Consider the following 23,523-nt stretch of genomic DNA (forward strand, 5'->3'; position numbering starts at 1 on the left):
CAGCAAGTTTTTAAAGTTTGTATCTTAGCATTTAGAGCAGGGTTATTCAACGGGGGCGATATCCCCCCTATGAAAAAACATTATTTAGATTTCAAAAGAACAGAATATTTTAACGAATGCCTATTTTTGTTCAAAATTTTCCTCAAAGTAAAAATAATTACCTCGCTACTGAGGGAAAGTACCTAGAAGGAAAGTGCGACGTAGGCATGTTACGTGGCGAAAATTTTGAGTTTTATTTGCAAATGTAGCAAAATGTTGATTGAGGTTTTAGCCGATTGCCACGTTTTTCCGACATGCAAGCTTTAAAGATAAAGTCACCAGTGTTTTTGTGCAAAGTATCGGTTGACGCAGATGACGTTTTATGCATTTTTTTTATTTTTATTTGGGTTTTTTTAGTTTTTTTTTTAATCGAGCCCTTTGTCAAGTTTTAGTTTTTTTTCAATTCTTTACTCTGTAAAGTTACGGTATATTACCACGAACGGACTATTCTCCTAGGACAATAATGGACATTTGAAATCAAAGTGTTCAGTGTTTAGAAGTTTTAATATTAGAGAAACAGAAAAACTTAAAATTTGGATCTAATAGGCAAATAGCTTTGATTTGAGATTTATATTTTGGTTAAAAATCCCAAACCTTCTGTAATTTAAGCACTAAAGCAGTTGTCTTTTCAGCAGTAGCATGGGCATCTGAGATTAGATTAGTCATATTTTGATTACAACACCTCACCTAAATCTCCAAAGATGCTGAGATTTTCAAAAAAGTCAGAAATTTATATTTATCTTGCAGGGGCGTAGTGGCATTCATAACCACTCACCATTAAGCAAATTACTGTCAACAACCAATGTCAAGTCTAGAAACAGGTTTCTGTTTTCACATTTTATCTGAAATAATTATTTGAAAGTGAAATTTCACCACAAAAGGTGAATAATTGTGTGAAATCTTTCTCATTTCACCGTGGGAAATAAACATTTTTACCAACTGTGTTAAGAAAGGTCATTAGGGGTGGCACAAACATTACATAACATTATATGTAAAAACTTAAGCCTGATATATAAAATGTGCAAGAGTTGGTATCCAAACCTTTCTTGTGTTATTTTTCTGATTAATGCGACCCTAACCTAAACAGTCAGAATTTGTAATGGTTCCTGTATTTTACCTTTAAGCCAACCACCGAGTAAGATTTTAACACAATAATTAACCTTGTGCAATAAAATGGCAAAGAAGGACAGAAAGTCTGATGCTGCTTATGTACCAAGTCAAACATCAGGAAATGGACCAAGACCTAAGGTGAAGATTGAATTACTGTTGTGCATGACATGTTTTAAATCAATCCCATGTTCAAAATAGATTTTTACAAGTGATGTAAAAGTAAAAAGTAACCCCAACTTTTATTTGTTTGCAGGCAAAGTTCAAAGTGTCAAGTTTATTACCTTTCAGCTAAATTTAGTTTTACAGTGAAACCAATTGTTGTGGACTTATCAAAATATTAATTTATGTAAAAACTTAAAACAAAACTCTGTCAATATGTATGCACTATAAAGTGTTACAACCCATTTTGTGCTTTGTTGACAATACATGGTTTATCAACTGTAAGGTCAATATGATGGATAAACAAACTGTTTTCAGTTAAACTGATTATAATATCTTATAATATCGGTGTAGCAATAATTCATTTTGAACCTATTGTGTGAGTGGCGTACGCTTTTCAATCTAATTTTCATTTGTAGGGTTATGACAGTTAAACAAACTGATTACAGTTATAGCTATGTTAAGGTTGGTGCCTTAATTCCTTGTACAACCCAAAATTATGGTACTTTTGCAACACATTTTTCATTTTGTGTTGCAGCAACAGTATGATGGAGGCAACACTTCTTCATCTGTTTGGCTCATCATGTTTCTCATCACAGCTGGAACCGGAGCTGGATTCTACTACTTCTTTGAGGAGGTTTGTGCATGATAGTTATAAAATGCAGAACAATATGCAACGTTAAAAAAATCAAAGAAGAAAGTTCAGTGTTTTTTGTTGTAGTTTTTTAGCAATGCTGGTGCATTGTAATGCTCAAAAACAGTGGTGCATTTTGCAGCTAACTAAAACAGATTGTTGTGAAACCTGTTTTGCTATTTTTTACTGACTGAAAAAGTAGCACTCCATGTCTGTAACAGAAATGGGAAAGTGCTTCAAAAGCAATTTACCAAGGCAATTTATTTAGGGAGCAGTTGATTACTGAAGCATAAAAATTTCCACTTATTCTGAAATTTAATCTGACTAAACTCGATGAACCTTTAAATACCAACACACCCTTGGTTGAAAACCACAGAAATGATTTAATTATACCTTGTAAATGATAGAAAGTGCAGTCAAGTCTAAAGAGCAACACTATTTGCCATTTAGATGTTCAAAAATTTGTGCAAACAATTTGTACTAAAGATCATAGACGTCAAGTAAACAGTGGTATGGCCAACTTGGGTTTGCATGGGGTGGCCACCGTGGATATTTTGGTTGGTTTGTGTAGTTTTGTACCAAAAAATTTAAAATTTTACCAAAAGCAAAAAAGAATTTTTGTTGAACAAACTTACTGGCGATAATGGCAATAAAGTGTGTCTTTAAAATAAAACCTGCTTTGGCTTGTGCCTTGTTTATGACATCAAACACACAATTGTCTGCAAGAAAATCAATGACATTATTGCGACAATGTGAATGTGTTGTATGACACCGATTCTTGTTGTACCTCCCTTTGGTGGCATCATGTTCGCCACCTTTCATTTTTTATAAAACTTGGTGCCTATGGTAAAGCTGGTAATGAGCAAATAAAATTGACCCAGTGATATTGAAATTACTCGACTTTTAACACTTGTTTAGCAGACTTTGTTCTTTTTGGTCTCAACTTTGTCGCACTTTGTAACGTCTCAACGTTGCGCAGCTATTTCCGGCTTGGTGAATATTTTACCGCAATTGTGCTGCTACGATTTTGCCCGGCGAAATAAACTCAACTCAACTACTCGACGTTTGGCACTTATTTATCAGTCATTGTTCTTTTTAGATGAAATCAGCCAATGAAGCTTTACTGGTGCAGTTGGAGCAAGTTACCAAAGAGCTCAACTCCGTTTCAAGTTTTAGATCTGAGGCTAATAAAATGAGGGAGGAAATATCTGCGCTGTCTTCTCTTCATAAGTCGCTGAAGGAACTGGAAACAAAGGTAGCATAATAAAGTAGAAAATTTTTCCATGACTCTTAACATTTTAAAATACTTCGTGTCAGGTACATGATTTGAATATATTATTCTAGCATAGTTTTTTTTTTTTTTTTTCAGTATATTTTAGAAGTGTCGCTTCTTGCAATAGATGTATTCCATTTGTCAATTAAAGTTTACTTCCTAAAATCCAGCATTTAGTTACTTTAGGAAGGGGCCTGGAAAAACATGTTTCAGACCATTTAATTTATGTAGGATTAGTGTATTAAAGGATTTTCCACCAAGGGGTAAATAGAAGAAAAATGGCTAGGAATTTACAGTCCAGCTAATGTTTTAATAGCAGTATCACACAGCACAATTCTAAGCCATTAGAATACACTAAACCTTAATTAATTAAGACTGTTTGGACCAAAAAAACCTAGATTTTGCGAAGTTCCTGATTAAAAGCATTACAAATCATTTGTACAGCAGGTTTTGCCTGAATTAGGCGAAGATCAAGATTAACCAAATCTGGTTTACCCATGGTTTACTGTACTGTATATATGTATTTAAAGTTTCAAAGTACAACCATGCAATACTAAACGTTTAGTTTAAATCAGTCCTTCTCGGTGTAGGTCAAAGTTTTGATCAGTTTTTTTTTAAAATTTCACTTTGTATTTATTTATTTGTTGACTTTTCCAGCAATCAGAGTTAGTTGGAAGTATTCAAACTTTGTCAAAAGATTCTAAATCCATACAATCGGGTTTGCATGAAAACAGCAGAGAAATTACTGCATTGAATGAGAAACAAACCGAAACAAAACAATTTATAACTGACATCCAAACCCAAGTGATTACTGTGTTTGTTTTTTTAATTTGTGTGCATTACAATATTATTAATTGAAAAATTTAATTGTTTTAAGTTTAATTATTGCATGATGGTTATAAAATGTAAAATTTTACACAATTTAAAATGATTTTGAAAATTTTTCTTTTTTTTTTATTAATGTCACCATTGTTAATTTTAAATATGTTGAGATGTAAATTAACTTCTATTAGTAAATATTCCCTTTTTCTGTTAAACAACAGTTCAGTGATTTGTCCGGAAATGTAAAACTTTTTTCTGAAAAACTTGATAAGTTCCAGTCCAGCGAATCTGAACAATCTGAGAAGATAGAAATCATAATTGAGCAACAATCAACCACAAATGACGCAGTCGAGGGCCTACGAAATAAAGTGATTTTTTTTAAATACTTACATAAAGTAAATTCAGTTTAATACAGTTTATAAAAACGTTTGCAATGTTTAAAAAATATCTGTAAAATTACAGTTATTACTGGTCAAAGTGCCCCTTTTTTTAATTTACTTAAATAAAAATTAAAGTATAAAACTCAATTCATAGATTTTGGCTTGAATGGCTATTTTATAAAAAGATGAATCCAGTCAAAAAAACACTTAGTCCTTTGCTAATAAATACCATGTGGCTAATAGCAGAATTTAGTTTATTGCATAAAAAGGTTTGGGAATTCAGTCACATAAACAAGCAAATCCATCTGTATTTGTGAATTACAAGAACTGTCAATACCAACAGACCTAAAGACAAACATACATTTAAAAAATAATTTGACACAAAGGTCTGTGATCAGGTAGCACAAGTTGAAACAAAAGCATCGGGTGAAATTCGAGACTTTTTAGCTGTCGTTGACGCAAATATGGAAGGAATAACTAATGATATTTCAAGGCTTAGTGCACAAGACCAATCATATGAACAACAGGTTAATTAGTGCTCCCTCTGGTGGCAAAAACTTTAATTGCATGGCAGCCTGGCACAAACTTGGGTGATTTTTGGTGAAAATAGAAAACTATTAGTTTTTGGTTTGTTCACAAAATTGAGCAGAAATGCATGTTTGAAATAATACACACAGAAATGTTTCTTATTTAGTCTCACAATAACCCTTGCACAAAATGTACTTGTTTATACTCCTCGATTTTTTTGTAAAGTGAAAATCAATGCATGTTTTCTTGGTGTGCTTGTTATAGTTAAGCTGGTGTGTTACCTAATTGTAAAAGTTTACTTGTAATTTTGACAAATGGTCCATGTTGGATTAAAATTAATTTTCTAACTTTTTCTAATAGTTAAAATTAACTGTAAGTTTTGAACTTGTCAAGAGTTAGACAATAAACTTTGAGTTTCACAGAAGAAAGCTATGGATCAACTTTAACTTTTAAACTTTAAAGTTTGTTTAATTTATTTTTGTAAATCCCATATTGGTTTAGAGCTGGTTTAAGTAAGGCATTGGCATCTGAAAAAGTTAACGTTTTTAGGGATCATAACATGGAAACATTCTAAACTTGATGAAAAAGAGTAAAAACCGTAATTTATTTCTCACTATATTTCTATTTATTAATTCAACATATTTTCAGAACAACAAGTTGGAGGAAAATTTGAAGTTGGTTCAAAATAAATTTGCAAATCTTGAAGAAAAAGTGAAACAAAGTGAAGATAGTTCACTGGCAAAACAGACAGAGGCAAAGGACTTGGTTTTGAAAGTGGAGGAGAAGGTAGGAAGTATATTTCACATTTGGGGTAATGTCTGTTTGCCTGTGTATTATACAGACAAATTCAATTAATCACATAATGAGTCAATTAACTGCATAGGGTAAATCTTAACTATAGCCATTTGTAATGACAAATTGTCTAGCTCAGTGGCTTTCAACTTAAACGAATTTTTTACATAAAACCTCCAGGAGGGGAATTGACTTTGATTTTTACATATGGTATGTAAATAGACACTTCAGCTCTGGGCATATAACCTGCGAAATTGATTGACCCTTGTATGGTTTAGCACAGTGGTTCTCAAACATTTTTGAGCGCGACCCAAATTTGAGTTTTATGAACCTCTCACGACCCAAGCCTTAAACATCAATAAATGTATTTTTCTTGTACAAATATTTACTCATTCTTAAACGCTAGCTGTTACATCTCCATGTTCAGTTTCGCACGATTAACTTGTCCTATCATTCCGCGTGTTATGACGCCACAATCATCATATGCATAACAGTAAAATTGGAAGGCTATTGTTATATGTTGTAATCTGTAATGATTAGTTGGTTCACTTACTGAGCCACGTGGTCGAGTTAGGCTGTAGTTAGCTACGGCTGTACTGTAGCTGGCTGCCGTCAAAACTTCAGAAAACCACTTGTGATGCAATACTCCAGGTTACTGAGATGAAAGCACAATTCAGTCATGATGGTGAATTAAAAATACTTTAATAACGAAATAAAAAGTTGGTTTTGGCAGAATTGAATCACCATAGCACGGCCCTTTTTTTGACCCTACTCGACCCATGTTTGGGTCGCGACCCATACTTTGAGAACCACTGGTTTAGCATGTACTATGTAGCCTATTCTACTGGAAAGGAATAAAAATGTTTTAAATTCTTAAGGAAGAGATTCATTAATAAAGGTTGGGAACCACTGGTCTCGTCATTCACATGTCAATTTTATTGTTTGGGAGATTTAAATCCAAACCAGAACCAGTTGTTACAAAAACTATCTGGTTGAACAATAATTTCTTTGTAAAATTTGACAAATTGGTCATATGATTGACTGGATTTGTTTGTCATATGCCTGTTGGTAATTTTATTTTCAATCTACAGGTCTCTGCAATTCAACAGACTGGAGCAAGACACATGAATGACCTTACCAGGGAAGTTGAAGTAAGTTGGTTTAGTTGACTCAAACATTTAACTGATGTTCATTCATGGTTTTAATGTGTCTGGTCATACACACAAGCTCCCGGAGTGCACTGAGGACCACTGTAAGCAACATTAGATGTGCATGTTGTGGCCACACACTAGGTCAGTGGTTCTTAACCTTTTTGGTGTGGTTTCCCACTAAAGTCAACCACCAACTTCAAATTTCCCACTCTGTTATTTTTATACTGATGTTTTGTGCCCTACGTTAACGTAAAAAAAAATTCTTTTAATGAAATAATTTCGTGAAGCGATTTGGTCTGGAACTCCAAAGGTATACTGCAATCTTATTTAGTTTAAATAGTGCTTCTGTGAGAGATTAAAGTTTTTGGAATATTGAAGAGTCTCCTCTACTTGCAATAGTCATTTATTGCATCACAATGAACAAAGGAAAGGCTTTTATTCGCGCACAATAGCAAAGTCATTGATACTTTAGTCTTGTCTGTGATGTAACAAACGGCCTTTGGATTTACATGTGTCTTGTAAGCCTTGCTGAAATTAATCTTACATGTTTTTGCTGAAAAATATTATTAAAGTAACTTTCAACGATTAATTCAAAGCCGGGTTCGACCCGCGGGCCCGTGTTTGGTTACCTGACTTAGATAATTTCCCTCTGAAAACATTAAATTTCCCACTGGTGGGAAATTTCCCACCGGTTAAGAACCACTGCACTAGTTTATGTGCAGCATTGATTTTCATGTGTCTGGGCATACACACAAGCACCCTGAGCACACTGAGGACGACTGTGAGCAACAATAAATGTACATGCTGTGGCCATGCACCTGTTTATGCTCAGCATATGTTCTTATTTGCTAAAATAGCGCTTAAATGTGCAGGCTAGTTTAGTCAACTTTGGTATAATTAGTAGTTTTTTTTATAATTCCAGCCTACGTGTATTAACTTTGAGTGTAATTAATTTCAAAGCATTTTTCAGGATTTCAGTAGGTTGTAAACTAAAAAATGTAAACAACCACTTTTGTACGTTTCCAATGCTTTGTGTAATCAATAACTTCTTTTCACACAGGAAATCAAACGATCGTCAGGAGGACTTAAACAAGCCAACGAGGATATGAAAAATCTTGTAAAGGACGAAGTGGCAAACTCGGTTTCTGGTGTCGTGTCAGAGCTTCAACGATTCAAGGTCAGACAATTGACTGTATGACGTCACAATGCGTATTTTTTGTTTGGAATGTAATAAACAATGGGTGGTTGGTAAATACCTGGAAATCAGTTTTTATTGACGTTGACTGAAGAACATTATTGAAATAAGATACTAAACCAAATGTGGGCAACCTTTTTGCATGCGCGGGCCAAAAAGCAGTGATATTGTGGAGGCAAACCGCAACAATGGCCATTCAATAACATTAGAGGGTAGGCAAACTCAACTTTAACTTGTATTTGCTCGACGTGGATATGTACAATATCAAGTAAAGAGGGATGTACAGCATAAATTGCATCCCACCGATACAAACTTTGTAATGAAGTCGCGGGTCGCTCTGAATTTGCTCGCGGGCCGTAGTTTGCCCACCCTTGTACTAAACTAACCAATGCTTGTTTAATGTTTTAATATGTTGCGGCATTATTTGTGTGCTAATCGAAATTGAATGGTGAAATAAATAAACTTTAGTTAATCCGGAACGTATTTGGATCCGGATTAACCGAATCCGGTTTAATCTAGGTTTATTGTATTTCTATCGTTAATGTTCAAATCTGTAATCCCTAAAACAATAATAAATTAAGTTTTTTTTCCATCAGGGAACCTTTGATATTTTGTCCACACGCCAAGAAGGATTCGAAGAAAGCGTCAAAAGTCTTGAGCTAAGTAAGTTCATTAATTAAACCCAGTTTCACAATCTGCACGTGCAGGTGACGCGTATGACGTCATAATCCCTTGTTTGGCGTCACAATGCGGAGATGCAGGTGTGCGGTTGCGTTGGCGGAGCGAAATTGATGTGATTGACGGGTTTCCAATATTTTCTTGTTGTTGTTTTTGGCAGAATCTTTAACTGCCAGCGATGTTAACGAAATGAGAGGCGAAATTGCGACTCTTACCGACCAAGCTGCAAAATCCAACGAAGCTTTTCTGGGTGTGAAAAACGCTATCGACCAGGTAAATATGCTAAACATAGCAAAAATTACAAACACCGACTTGAAAATTTGGTTGTAAACAGTTTGGTACTGTTCTATAAATATGATGGTAGAACTACTAACGTAAGCCAGGTTTGCTAATTTCCGGTAGGTGGCGCACGCAAATATTTCTAATGCAGTTTGTGTAAGAAATGCTGACGCTTAGGGCTATTATGGTTGGTCTGATGTTTCAGAATAATAAATAAAATCTATAAAAACCTAGTTCGTTAAATTTAGTCCAAACCCTATTCTAGTCTCACTGTTAATTTAAATAACTGCGCTCTTTACGCCATCTATCGGTATTTACCAAACCGTTTCAACTGATTCTTGTGTTAGCAGCTCTAACAAATCATTTCAGCCGCACATTTTGCCAACTTTCGAAGTGTTGTTTGCGCCACCTCTCGAAAATTAGCTAATTATGCGGCTGACGTGAGTTATGGTGTTAGTAGACTTTCCAATAAATATAGATTAGTGACTAGGTTCATTTTATATACTTTTCTTTGCTTTATCGGCAGCTGTATATAATTTTAACGACATTTCGTAGATCTGGAGTTGGATTGTTTGTCAACTGCAAATTGTGTATCCCCTCTTATAAGAATTATGTCGTCACTTTACAGAGCGGAAGTAGCATCGAGGCCAAAATTTCGACTCTCACAGGTCACGTGAGAGCATCTAAGGATGACGTGTCGGCCATGCGTGATGAGGTGACGTCAATGAACGAAGCTGTGTTGCGTATCAAGGCGCAGGCTGATCAGGCACAAGCCATCGCAGGTAACATATGTCGTAAACCAGTGGTTCCCAACCAGGGGGGAATTCCCTACTAGGGTGAAATTTGTGTCATCTTTTACTTGTAGAGCTTATAATCGAAAGTTTAATTTCTCTTCTAAGAATTACATTAAAATGTTAATGTAAACGATATTTGAGCAAACTAAACTTGTAGGGGGCATTAGATTTGAATATCGACTAAAAGGGTGCACAGGACAAAAAAGGTTTGGAACCACTGTTACACCTTTTTTAATCGGATTAACCGATGACAATTTAGTAAAGTCTTACGACTCTTACCACATTACATATTACTTGTACCTAAAGTTTTATCCAAATCAGGCGAAGATCCGGATATACCGAATCCGGTTAAACCGAGGTTGACTGTAGTTTAAATTCTAACTCATGACCTAAATTATCTCCAAATTTAGACAACGTCAATGCCGATCTGAATGCACTTAAAGACCAATTGAAGCAGAAAGTTTAACCAACGTCGAAACAGACGGTCCAGTTTTCGTCCAATCAAAGTCGACGAAAGTTCGATAATATGAAATATCTCCACTGAAGTTTGTATGCAATTTGTGGTCTATATGAAATTTTGTAAGTTTCCTTTGCAGTATCGTTTCCCGCATTGCAGTTTACCATTGCAACGTAATGAAATTATTTTGCTTTTGTTGCAAACACAACTTTTAATGCACAAATCGTTAGTTCGGCTTATAAAGCTAGTTTCAAGTATTCTGTTTTTTGTTGCACGGATGGCATGTTGCAATTTTCTTTAAATGAAATTAATTAAACTTTTTGTTTTAAACTACTGAAGCCTGTTGGTGATTAAGTATCAAAAAGTTCATCAGCTTTTTGCTGTGCTGTATTTGTATTCAAATCAATTGTGACGTATGAGTCGACTGCGTAATTTTGGAATGTGCTGATTGTTATTTCTGCTTGCGGTACGTCGTTGCTTAGTAGTTTCGTTTTTTGAACAAGTGCCTAAAAATAAACAAAGACCAAAATAGAAAATGTGTCGTGAAGCATGTATGACGTCACAAGGTGATTAACATTTGTCGCTAAAATTTGCCAAATGAAATGAAATAGAACAGAAGTCAGCGGTTTTCGAAAAATTCCTCCTTAAAAACATTTGTATTCCTTCCTAATATGCTACATGGTAGATGCTAAACCATACAAAGATCGTTTAAAATCGGGTCTTTTATCAACTTCACAGGTTATATTCTCCGAGCTAAAGTGTCTATTTGCAAACCACATGTTAAAAATTGGTTGAACGTGTTAAAAAAGTAAATTCTCCCACCAAGTTTGAAAATTTCACGGTCGGGGAACACTGTCGTAAGTACTGAAAATTCAGCGGCAGGCCAGGGTTGCCATACGGTCCTTATTTCTGAAACTTGTCCTTAGTTTGAAGAGCTATGTCTTGAAGTGCGAATAAACCTAAAATGCTGGAAATGAATTGAGTAGCTAGTGCAGCGCAAAATAAGGGATCAATTGTCAAAAAATCAACAAACCTATTGTGGCCATTTTGACGTAACAACAGCTGATTGTCGTTAACCGCATTGTTCAAATTTGCTTTAATATTGCGGGAATAACTTTAAAGTTCAGTTAGGAAATTTTAACATGATGACAATGATAAACATGATAAGTTTATTCTTTACCTCATACTGCATCATCAATTTCACAACCAGGGTTTTACTGTAGGCAAGTTGTTGTTTAAAATCATTTGACTATACATTAGCCAACTGTAAAATTTAATAGAGGGTAAACGCAAATTTAATGTAAAGCCTAAAATTGTACATTTTTCTTGTTTAATTTCTTAAAATGTTAATTGGCCTCCTTGACCGCATACAATACCACTTCTAAAAAACTTATTAGAAACAATATTTAACCATATTACTGTCCAATCATTCAACGATAATCATTTTGTGCTACATCAGTAATACAAGCAACAATTCAAAATAGAACAACCAGCAAGCAGAATAGAACAATAGGACTAAGGACATTTCCTGTTCATCTGCCTGGCATGCGACTCAACAAACAATCAGATGACAAAATGCTGTTAACTGCTTCGACATGACTGGTTAGAGAAGTTACATTAGATAAATTATACAAGCATCTGAAAAGGTAGAAAAGTCGATAATGTCAAACTACTTTAACAAGTTTGCTTGGTTTTGAATTATGAGATGATCCATGATTGTTTTCAGGCAAAACAGTGAATACTATACAATGACAGGTTGTTGTTTTATGTTTGTCCTGGAAGTTATTGTTCAAATTTGCCTTAATATTGCGGGAATAACTTTAAAGTTCAGATTCCGCAGCAAAAGTTGCACGAGTAACCCAAAGGTTTGGCGAAACCCAAATTAAAAATCTGATTTAAAACACTGTAACATAAAATTTTAGGCCTTTATTGTTGTGTTTTGCAAGCAGTCGTGTGAAATACGGAAACACAACAAATGTCCGTTGGTTATTTAAGCGCTTCCCAGCATATGATAACTAAAGTAAATTGACATAAACGATACACTACAGAAATTTGCAGTAAAGAGACCAATGGTTACAGTTGTAGATAAAAAGTTCAACAACTTGTCAAAGTCAGGATGTTGAACAGTTTATTTTGGGGTTTAGAAGGAGTTGTAGTTAAGTAAATTCTAGTCAAAGTTGATGAAATCAGTCAGCGCTCAATTTTCTTGCTTGAATTTGGATTAAATTGGATCAGATTTATTCTAGCTTTTTCAAATTTGAGGTACTGATGTAATTACCGATAATTTATACATTTTGGTGGAAAATATAACAAAAACAACCATTTCATTCTGTTCTAAACGCCAACAATAGACAAACAGATATAATGTTGATCTTTGTTTTGTGTTTATACCAAATAGATTGACCGGGTCCAAAACATTTTATTTGTAAATATGTTTTCGTGTTTCACACTGAGAAGAAACAACTACTGGCGTATAATCGCAATAAGCTTGTTGCTTCCTGCCATGCTGATTTTATTAATGGTTTATTACAACAATTCACAAACTGCTCGCTTTGCCACAATAAAAGATGAACTTCAAGTCCAACTGGTTGATCCGCTACCGAAGAACCAAACCAAGAAAGATGATTTTACGACAAAAATACATCAAAGAATGAAAGAGAGGGTCGCCCACGTGCAAAAAACTTGCCAAGAACTCGGTACGAAAAGGGGTTTCGTTGCCATTGCGCCTCTAGGCCTATACAATACCAATTATTTACAACCATTTTTAAGCGTTTGTACAATCAAACTTGGCTTTGATAAAAACCGAAACTAAACTTAATGATGAAAATAACGGCCCAAATAGACGTGAGATGCGATATGATGATGATATCACTAATGATGACATGAGCATTTGCTGAAAAGTTTGAAAAATAAAAACATGTCGCTTTTTACGACTATTTGACCCGTTATTTTCCTTATTAACCTTTGAACAGATCCGTATGTATTGTTCCGAAACTAAACTAGTTTGTTATACAACCATCTGTTGGCTTTTGTACAATCAAACTTGATAAAACCAAACTTTTAACTTTGGTACAAACACACTTCAGCTTTCGTACAAAAAAACATTGAGGGTTTTAAAACTTTCAGTTTTTATTACTGCCAACTTTTTTACTTGTTCATATAGTTTCCTAAAAATCTTCATCATCAAATTTTTTTAAGGTATCAGGCACGACATGAACAAGATGAGGGACGAATTAATTTACTCGGACCAATACAAAACTATTTTCTGCCAAATTCCAAAAACCGGTATAACGCATTGGAAATATCTTTTTGCCGATATGGACGACATTGAATTGAAGGTAAAATATTCACACAATTCAAAGTAATTAGTAATACCAATATAGGCCAAAACTTTACGTTGTCGATTCTGGCAAGGATATCGAGTTATTATGCCATCACTCGTATATGACGTAACAAAACATTATTATGGCGTCACTTGTATATGACGTATAACAAAACATTAAAAGTACAGTAGTGGTGTCAGGCATCACACAAAAATGTTTGGTTTATGTTTCAATCGTTGTTTAAGAAGTGATGAACTACAATTACAAACTATTGCTTCAAAGAAATAAGCTGTTGCTGCCAGGCATAGTATCAAGTCTATAGAGCTCTTCTGGCAAAAGTATTTTTATTCCGACGTTTCGACGTCCTATACAGGTTATCTGTTGTACAAAAAAACCTTGACCAGTTATTTCGAAACTAAATTACAATTGCTTACCATTTATTTTTTTGTAGCAACATTATTCTCAAGCTATTGTTCAAACAAGGCCAGCTGTAGGCCACGTTATTTGTAATTTTAGTAATGTTAAAACCTGCGTAAATTCCTGTTTAATGAAACTCAACCTAAAATCTCTAAATGCGCTTTTCAAATATTTTGCAACAAAAGTTCAATAACCTACAAACCACTATTTAAGGCTAATATAAATGCATTAATATGGTAAAGTTTTATTCAGCAAAATTTGTCATAACTTACTGAAAACTCGACTACGTTTGTTGCTAAGGAAAACAATACGTTGAAAAGTTGCAACGTTTTGTGTGTTTTTATTCCTAAAATGTGGTAAGTCTTTAAACATACTGCTGGCCTTGCACAGCTATATCAAGGTCAAACCTAGAGGTTAAATTCTCAAATTGCGAGTATTTTTATGTTTTTTACTCCATTTGTATATCGGTACATAAAACAATATAGTGAACACATGATATGGACAAAACTTTTGAAGTTTGAGTGGTTTCTACCAATTTGTCTTTCTAAAAAAGAATCTGTGTGGGGACCCATTCGTTTACACCTACTTCAACCACATTGCTTTCCCATTTTGCAGAAAGGCACAACGGGATTTAGCAAAAAATACAAAGAGTATCAGATCACAGGAGAAGAGAAAGACAAAAGATTGATGGATCCGAATTGGTTCAAGATGACAGTTGTAAGAGAACCCTTTGAACGGCTCGTTTCAGCTTACAGGAACAAACTGTTGCACCCACGAGGGCTCGTTATGACCAATGAGTCCGAAACAATGCGAGCATTTCTATCAAAAAAAGACATTTCCAACAAAGCTTATAAAGGTAATACCTAACTATATCCTTTTTATCGGAGTCATACTGCATCGATTGTAAGCTAGGTGCCAAAAAATAATGTAAGCAGCATGCTATTTTGCAATACTTCTATCTCTTACAACCAGGGAGTCGAACTGGAACTGAACCCGAACCCGCGAACCGGTTTGAGCGGTTAATTTCATTAAACCCGAACCGAACCCGAACCGCTAAATACGATTTCCGAAAAATCCGAACCGGAGTTGAACCCCATATTTTGTTTGGTGTTGGACCCGAACCGGAACCGAACCAGTAAAAAATACAGTCTGTTTTATATTTAAAAAAAAAAAACAGCGCACTGAAGAATACGCGCGAGAACACTTATAGGGCGTGTCAAAAATTAACAGTACACGGGCAAAATTCTGTTTAATAAGGCCAGGTAGATGATGTTTAGAATTAAATAGAAACGAATGGAAATTTGAACCGGTTTAAAAACCACAAACCGGTTCGGACCGGATAATTTGCCCAAACCGGAACAAAACCCGAACCCGAAAATATCCATTTTTGAAAACCGGAACCGAACCCGAACCCTTAAAAACTAAACGAAGTGAAGTGAACCCGAACCGAACCTGAACCCGTCTGGCAAGCGGTTCGACTCCCTGCTTACAACTATTTGTTGACAATTGTTAGTCACGCAAATAGTTAACGCAAAAAATAGGAAACTGGCTCACAATGGCCAAACACCTGTCTAAAAAGTAAAGTCGGCTCACTGTTCAGTTTCAAGTAATTTTAACATAGACTATGGATCCGTCGAATTGATGAAAGTCGCTCGTTCTAACAAAAAGGTTGAAAGGCACTCTAGTCATCTTACTACAGCTGGATGTCATAATATGACTCAAAATAAATAATAGGCTATTAAATAAAGCCACCCTAACTTAGCCTACATTTTCCTACTGTCTTGCAGAGTCGAATTGGAAAGGTCCGACTTTCAGCGATTTCGTCAACTACCTCGTTCTTAACAATCCCGAATCCGTTACCAATGGCAACCTGCACTGGATGAAATTTACGTCACTCTGCCAGCCGTGCGACTTTCATTATGACATCATAGCACACCAGGAAACAGTAGCGGAAGATTCAAAGTAAGTTGTTTTTGTGTCAACCAAATCCAAAAAACCTGAAAAAAACAAATCGGGATTATCACTTAAAAGTTCCAGGCTGGCATGTGAATTTCAGTTAAGTTGAGTTTATTTCGCTTGGTGAAAGAACACATAGCGACAAAAAAATGAGTTAAATGTAATCGAAAGGTTGCGGGTTCTAATCCTGTCCCGACCACTTGTGTTCGCCGAGAATAACCATTATTCCAACTCAATGGAAACCTGCTAGGTTGAATTTCACTTAAAATCAGCAACGCCATAAGCCAGAAAAGAATTTGACTGAACGGACAGCGCCCTGCGATACAAATCGTAGTAGCACAATTGCACTAAAATATCCACCAAGTCGGAAATAGCTGCGCAACGTTGGGACGTTATAAAGCGTGATAAAGTTGAGGGCACAATTGGTGGAAAGATGGTAGACGCGCTGCAGCTACACCGTAACTAAAAGCGTTAACTGGGATCTCGTATTTATGTTAACAGTTGTTGTTACATTACAGGTATACCCTAAAACTAATCGGGGCACCTGAAGACCCTACACTGGATCCAGCCTACAAGCACCATACTGATGACGACTTAGTATTTCAGTTCTTCTCAACTGTGAAGCCGCGTGAGCGAGTTTTTCAGCTTTACAATATTTTGTTAGATGATTACATCATATTTGGGTATCCCCCTCCTCCGATACTCAAACAGTTGTCAAAAAACGCGTAACGCTGCACTGATACAGTATTTTCAAGCTTAAAGGACTCTTCCCTTCATGAAACACAACTGACGTGCCTTATTCCAATGTGAAAAATTGTTTGTTATTTTGGACTGAATTGTCATTTTTTAATGTTTTTCTGTGCAGTGAATTCACATAATTTTGTAACGCACACAAATCTAGTTTATTTCATAACCACAACCTGTTTAACTGCGTATGAACCCAAAAAAATTGTCCAGTTCGTTACATACAAATTTGTCAAACTGGCAATAAAGCGCATTTGTCTTGAATGAAGATTTAATTACAAAACTAGCATTTTTGAAATTAAGCAGTTGAACAAGGGCTTTATATAGCCAGAATGCTTTTGTACAATAATAATGCATTATGATCCAAACTTTGTCCGGTCCCTGAGTTTAAATGCAGCCTACTTGTCACTGTTTAAACACCTTGGTTACAATATATCACCACTTTTGTTGTGTTGTAATGTGATGTGATCAATGTTTCAATAATTTCTTGCTAAGATGTGAACACACAACTGGTTGGTGTCATTGTAAAACAGGTAATTTTAACATGATGACAAAAATAAACATGATAAGTTTATTCTTTACCTCATACTGCATCATCAATTTCACAACCAGGGTTTTACTGTAGGCAAGTTGTTGTTTAAAATCATTTGACTATAAATTGGCCTTCTGTAAAATTTAATAGAGAGTAAACGCAAATTTAATGTAAAGCCTAAAATTGTACATTTTTCTTGTTTAATTTCTTAAAATGTAAATTGGCCTCCTTGACCGCATACAATACCACTTCTAAAAAACTTATTAGAAACAACATTTAACCATATTACTGTCCAACCCTTCAATGATAATCATTTTGTGCTACATCAGTAATACAAGCAACACTTCAAAATAGAACAACCAGCAAGCAGAATAGAACAATAGGACTAAATACATTTCCTGTTCATCTGTCTGGCATGCGACTCAACAAACAACAAGATGACAAAATGTTAACTGGTTTGACATGACTGGTTAGAGAAGTTATATCAGATAAATCGTGCAAGCATTTGAACAGGTACAAAAGTCGATATTGTCTAACTACTTTAATAACTTTGCTGGTTTTGAATTATGATGTGATCCATGATTATTTTCAGGCAAAACAGTGAATATGATACAATGTCAGGTTGTTGTTTTATGTTTGTCTTTTGTGGTTGGGCAATGCCTGAATGTATTTTGCTCACAATAAGTCCATCATGGAGCTGCCTATCTTGTTCCAAGACAGTTGGACTATCAGGTTAAAGAAATGAATTTAGGTTGAACACAAACAGAGACCAGCAAGTTCAGTACAAACATTTGTGGGCAAATTATTCTTTAAAAGAGGTTCCTTAACAAAAAGTCCTCTTACTATTACTTTTGTTTTAGTTGGTGATAAATCTTAAAGTCTTAATCCGACAGGTTTAGCAAGCTGTACAAAGCAAACAAATTTCAGCACAATATGTTGTGGACTAACTGTTCTTTAAAATTCGTTTACTAAATAAAAAGTCCAACCACTTTTATTTTTATTGTTAATGTTGTTAAAATCAAATCCATCTTTTATAGTTAGTAAAGATAATATATTATTCCACACTATTTAGGTGAAATGTTTTGTAAGTGTACAACAGTGCAAAATTGACAGTTTATAACTTTTGTCCTTTAGTTTAGACCTTCATGGTAGCCACAATGTTTTCCAAAGTTAAGCATGCGATAATACGTAAACAAGCAAGCCAACATATTCAACTTGGACTGTTCGTGTTCGGAGCAATGACAATTTTATTACTGAGCTACCAAAGTCTGCTTAATGACAGTTTAACTCAAAATAAATCACAATTTAACAAGAGGCAATTAAACCCACCAAAAACATCTGATGTGAGTAATGAAGACTTTTTAAAACAAATGAAGCAAAGAATGGAAGAAAGAAGATCCCAAGTTCAAAAAAACTGTCAAAAGCTGGGTAATTTTTTTTTAATTTTCTTTAAATTATTGTAATTATTTAATTATACTGTTTTTTAATACAAATTAATTACTGTGACTCATCGTATAGATGCAAGTCTGTGATCAATGTCGTTTTAGTAATAGCTGCTCAATGATATTACACACATTAGATAAAATATATATAAAGCTTAGTTTATCAGCATAATGTTAACACTACACAACCAGATACACTCAGGACAAAAAATCCAATTTATTGTGTTTTGTCAGATTAATTACACAAACAATTTGGCAAATTAGGTTAGCAATTGTCTAAAAATGACTGCAATTCACTAAGTTGGATTGCTTACAGTTTAAATACCCTGAAAACAGGATTCATTCCCCACCAAAAAGTTTGTCAAGTGACACAAAGACATAAAACTATTTAATTGTCCACTACATTAACTTTAACAAAATTAAATTAAAAACTAACTTAACTAAACATAATGTTGCTTAATTTTTGTTTGTTTTTGTGATATTGTTGATAATTGTGAGAAATTACTGATTTCCAGGACTTAAACACAACAAAGGAAATACTCGAGATGACTTAGTAAGTTCGGAACAATACAAAACAATTTTCTGTCCAATACCAAAAACCGGAATCACACATTGGAAAATTGTGTTTACAGAACTTATAAGGGACACACATTTAGATACCAACGTAAGTAACCATCCAAACAACCCTGGAATTTCGATTTTTTTTTCTTGTTTTTAAAGTCATAAAAATTTGAAGACAAAAAATGTTAGAATGTATAGGTCAACAAACCATTGACAATTATTCTTTCTACTGTTTATACAACACTTTGTGGTTGGACACTTGTAAAATACATTTAGAAATTAAAAATTTACAGAATTACTCAAGAGCGGCGGACAACTAGCATCAGTTAAATGTTTCATTTAAGAAACAGATGTATATTTTAATATATATATATTAATTTCGCCTATATGGAAGGCTTTAGATATTCAAACTAAATCAATATTTAGAAAAAAACATAGGTTCAAGTACATTTTTTACACTTACATTTTTTACACTTTTCATGCTTTTTACTTACAGAGCGAAGACTTTTCGATTCAGTTTAAACGGCAACATCAGATTAGGGGAGCAAAAAAATATGCATATTTGTCCGATCCCAAGTGGGTAAAAATGATAGTTGTTCGTGAGCCATTCGAAAGGCTTGTATCAGCATACAGGTCAAAATTGGAAACAATACCTGGAAGTTATTCTGGAAAATTTGCAAAAAAGATTCAAAAAGAGTTTGGAGACCCAAATGAAGGTGAAAAAATGGCTTATAATCTGTTAAATTTATGTGTTCCTGTTATGCAGTGTGTTACAGAAAGACTCCTACTACTAGTAATTACAGAGTCAAATATATATTCAAACATTAATTTTAGTCTAGAAGTTACATTTCATACATAAAGCAGCAGACAGTACACACTGTTTCACCAATAAAGGTCTCATCAGGGGCAGCTGATGACGAGAGATCAACCTTAATGGCCAGTGTAGCCATTCAACGGCACTCCAGTTTGTGGGGAGTAACAGGGTTAAAAGCCATGCCTCACCAATTCTGTGTGGCTCGATGCTTCTACATTGAGACTGTGACACTGAGCCGACTTCACTTTGGTTCCCAAGTGTTTGCTTGGCCATTGTGAGCCATTTACCTCTGTGGTGTATGCCCAGTTGTGGCATCGCACAAAATAGATGAGGCGCTGTCTGCAGCTTATCACTTCTTGGCTCGATTCTTTTACATTTATATGTATGTTAGGTTTGACAACACAAGGAGCAATATATATTTTAACAATACAACTTGTTTCACAGAACGGGAGAGTCCAACATTTAGTACATTTGTGAATTACCTCGTGGAAACACATCCGCACTCTTTAACTGAAGACAACGTACATTGGACCAAGTACACGACTCTCTGTCAACCGTGCGACCTTGATTATGACCTCATCGGACATCAGGAAACAGTTGCAGAAGATTCAAAGTAGGGTTGGGCATTTGACCGGTCAAATAAAATCTGGTCAATTGACCGATCAAATACTTGTCAAATAGGTCAAATATCGGTCAAATACTATAAACATTATTAAATTGCAATTTTAGTTAAAAGTTGGAAGTTTAATCTTCTTCTAAACCATAAGTAATGGAAATGAAGGTTTCAACTCATGTAAATTTGTTTGTGAAATAGGAAATGTTCAGTTCATATTATATTACAGACTTTTCCGACTGCATTGCATGCTTCATTTCATCAATGGCCCCACCTGTGTGTCTGTAATTTTCATTCAGTAATCACATTTGTGAACTGGATTCTCATAATATTCTATATACATCAGATTAAAGTCTAATTTTGACTGAGATTTAACTGCAAAACTCGCTTATCCTGCTTAAAATCGTAATTTATGCTGTTAAGCTGTTGTCCATTCATGACAAAAAAGGAATATACAAAAGCTTGATATGTACGTACTTTATCCCAATAAGTACTGAACAGTAACTTATCTACAAAAATCTATTCTGGGCAATTATAAGCTAAATATATAGCTACAAACAATTTTTGGATCAACTATAGAAAAAAGGACTGTGGGCCTACAAGTTTTCACAGATGGTTTAAATTACTTAGATTTTTTATCTGTCAGTAAAAATGTGCAACATTTGCATAATGCCTAAGTAAATACCAGTAAACTAACTTCCCCTCATGGACCTATCACACTCAAATTTATTAAGATAAAACGGTGCTAGAAGTGATCCATGTTTTTTAATTGCATTGGAAACCTTGCAAAGTTTGCCATAACGTAAATCAGATCTTAATTTCAAATGAAAAGTATATCCTAATTGTTATGGGATTTTTTTCAAATGAACAAAACACATCTACATTAGCTTAAAAATCACTTATTAATACAAGAGTATGCCCTAAACTGTTCTACCTGAGGGTTATTAGAAATAAATTACCCTTTTCAACAACCAAAAAGCAAGTCCAAGAAAATTTACCACATTTTATTTTTGAAATTAAAAATAGTATTTGACCGGTTAAATAAAGTGCTGTCAATTGACCGGTCAATTGACCGTATTTGACCGGTCAATTGACCGGCTTGCCAACCCTAATTCAAAGTGAGCAGTTGTAATAAGATCCATGATGTAGACAAAAAATTCACAACAAACCTATAACATAAATAAGGAAGCTATTGTGTCTTGCTTTGTGTTTTTTTTAATTTTTGATAATTGTGACCATTTTCGTTCTTATAGTGTTGGGTAAGGCTTTTTTTAGGTTTTTGTTAATCACCTACCTCCATTTTTTAACCAGCTGGTATCCAGTTATATGGACACACCCAGACATTTGGCCAATTGTGCTGCTATTTTCTCCAGCGAGATTTTCGACCTTCTGTAATGCTTGTTTTATTGATGTATTTTCAGATACATTCTGCAACATATTGGGGCGCCCAATGACCTTTCATTGCCAGCAGCTTACCAGAATCATACTAACCAAGACATGGTGTATGAGTATTACTCAAGTGTACAACCACGCCATCAAGTGTTAAAACTGTACAAGTTGCTCATTGAAGATTATATTATTTTCGGCTACCCGCCGCCACCAGTACTTAAAAGACTTTTCGGCGATAATTATTCAATCTATTAGCAGTACAATGTGCAGTTTTTACATTTATGTGTTGATCAATCTTCAAGTATGTTTCAAGCATATTTAGAAACAAAATACAAATGAATATTTCTGCGCCTTCAAGTTTGTTTTCATACTGCAAGAATTGATGTACAGCAAAAAATGTTTAATGCTTGCTATCTAATAAAACAATATTTAGTGTAAAAAGTGCAAAAAATCTACAGTCTAACAATTTGGATTTCTTTACGATGCCCCTATTGGCATATAATCCCCACACAATTTAGACTACCCTTAACAAAAATACAGCAGGAATAAACCGGGCGCCATTAGTTTGCAGATGAAAAAGTTACACCAGCAGCAACAGCAGTAACAGTAAGTTTAGTTGAAAAAATCATATTTCCAAAACAATCGAAAAGTTTTCGACGACTTTGCTACGAATCACGTGACAACCAAGAGATTTTTATTTTCACTGGTGTTGCGATAACACAAAGATCTTATCGAAAAAAGAAATTGCGAAATTATTTAGACTTTTTAAGTTTTAACCCTTTAACCATAGTATACTAACATGGTAGTCCAGCTCCTCTTTTCCTCCCGTTTCTTTTATTATCCTGCGAATGTTGGTTACGCATGACTAACACTGCACGTCGCCTGAAGTTTTATATGATGTGTGTGGTAAACAGCTGCTTTTTAAAAGCCGCTGGCGACAAATCCGTGTCTGTTTTGAAGTTTTTTAGTTAATAGGTTTGTTGTTTAATGTATGTAGAGCCATTAAAACGTTTTTAGCTTTTAATTGTAGGAATTCTTTAGGGTATATTTTAAAAAACTTAGACAGTCATTTTTTTAAGGAAATGCTTTATAATTGTGGTACAGAGCCGATTTGGCGAGGCAAGCCTGTTACTTCCTACAAACTGGAGGCTATTAGATGGCTACACTAACCAATATGGCCTATGTCTTGTGATCAGCTGCACTGTTGAGACCTTATAGGTCGAAGTGTTCACTGTCTACAGCTTCTGTTTTAGAAATCCTAATTACAAGACTTACTAAATCACTTGGCTTTATACAGCACTCAGTATATGTTTTTTCGTAGTAGCCTACTGTTTTTTAGGTTAGTTTGATAATAATAATGTTATATGCTGTTACATTATTAACAAGCTAACCTCAAAAGTCTGCAGCTTAACCTTAAAAGTCTGTTGAAGTAGTTTCCATA

The 23,523-nt window shown here is 34.7% G+C and overlaps 3 protein-coding genes and 1 long non-coding RNA gene across 6 annotated transcripts; 3 read left to right on the forward strand and 1 right to left on the reverse strand.

The window, feature by feature from the left end:
• Nucleotides 1–1,153: 1,153 nt before the first annotated feature.
• Nucleotides 1,154–10,827, forward strand: LOC145224707 (uncharacterized). Its single transcript, XM_080091269.1, has 13 exons — nucleotides 1,154–1,287; nucleotides 1,847–1,945; nucleotides 3,042–3,197; nucleotides 3,873–4,019; nucleotides 4,259–4,405; nucleotides 4,816–4,944; nucleotides 5,594–5,731; nucleotides 6,829–6,888; nucleotides 7,949–8,065; nucleotides 8,680–8,746; nucleotides 8,922–9,034; nucleotides 9,669–9,822; nucleotides 10,245–10,827. Exons 1-13 carry the CDS (start codon nucleotides 1,213–1,215, stop codon nucleotides 10,298–10,300), a joined length of 1,458 nt encoding a protein of 485 aa, XP_079947395.1. The 5' UTR covers nucleotides 1,154–1,212; the 3' UTR covers nucleotides 10,301–10,827.
• Nucleotides 10,828–12,666: 1,839 nt separating this feature from the next.
• Nucleotides 12,667–17,317, forward strand: LOC145223802 (carbohydrate sulfotransferase 11-like). The gene is made up of 5 exons (XM_080090189.1): nucleotides 12,667–12,987; nucleotides 13,490–13,629; nucleotides 14,647–14,887; nucleotides 15,819–15,993; nucleotides 16,506–17,317. Exons 1-5 carry the CDS (start codon nucleotides 12,723–12,725, stop codon nucleotides 16,714–16,716), a joined length of 1,032 nt encoding a protein of 343 aa, XP_079946315.1. The 5' UTR covers nucleotides 12,667–12,722; the 3' UTR covers nucleotides 16,717–17,317.
• Nucleotides 14,260–22,117, reverse strand: LOC145223803 (uncharacterized). Of its 3 annotated transcripts, XR_013859505.1 has the most exons (5): nucleotides 21,988–22,117; nucleotides 20,563–21,862; nucleotides 17,314–20,447; nucleotides 15,799–16,028; nucleotides 14,260–14,850 (listed from the first exon to the last, which is right to left on the reverse strand). It is a non-coding gene; the product is annotated as an uncharacterized LOC145223803 (long non-coding RNA). The 3 variants fall into 3 exon arrangements; XR_013859506.1 differs by having other exon boundaries at nucleotides 15,799–19,931; XR_013859504.1 differs by having other exon boundaries at nucleotides 15,799–20,447.
• On the forward strand, nucleotides 18,409–22,433 carry LOC145223801 (carbohydrate sulfotransferase 11-like). Its single transcript, XM_080090188.1, has 5 exons — nucleotides 18,409–18,691; nucleotides 19,221–19,369; nucleotides 19,763–19,982; nucleotides 20,525–20,693; nucleotides 22,115–22,433. Exons 1-5 carry the CDS (start codon nucleotides 18,409–18,411, stop codon nucleotides 22,335–22,337), a joined length of 1,044 nt encoding a protein of 347 aa, XP_079946314.1. The 3' UTR covers nucleotides 22,338–22,433.
• Nucleotides 22,434–23,523: the final 1,090 nt, after the last annotated feature.

The sequence above is a fragment of the Phallusia mammillata genome, chromosome 4, assembly GCF_965637545.1.
Source record: "Phallusia mammillata chromosome 4, kaPhaMamm4.hap1.1, whole genome shotgun sequence".
NCBI lineage: Eukaryota > Metazoa > Chordata > Ascidiacea > Phlebobranchia > Ascidiidae > Phallusia > Phallusia mammillata.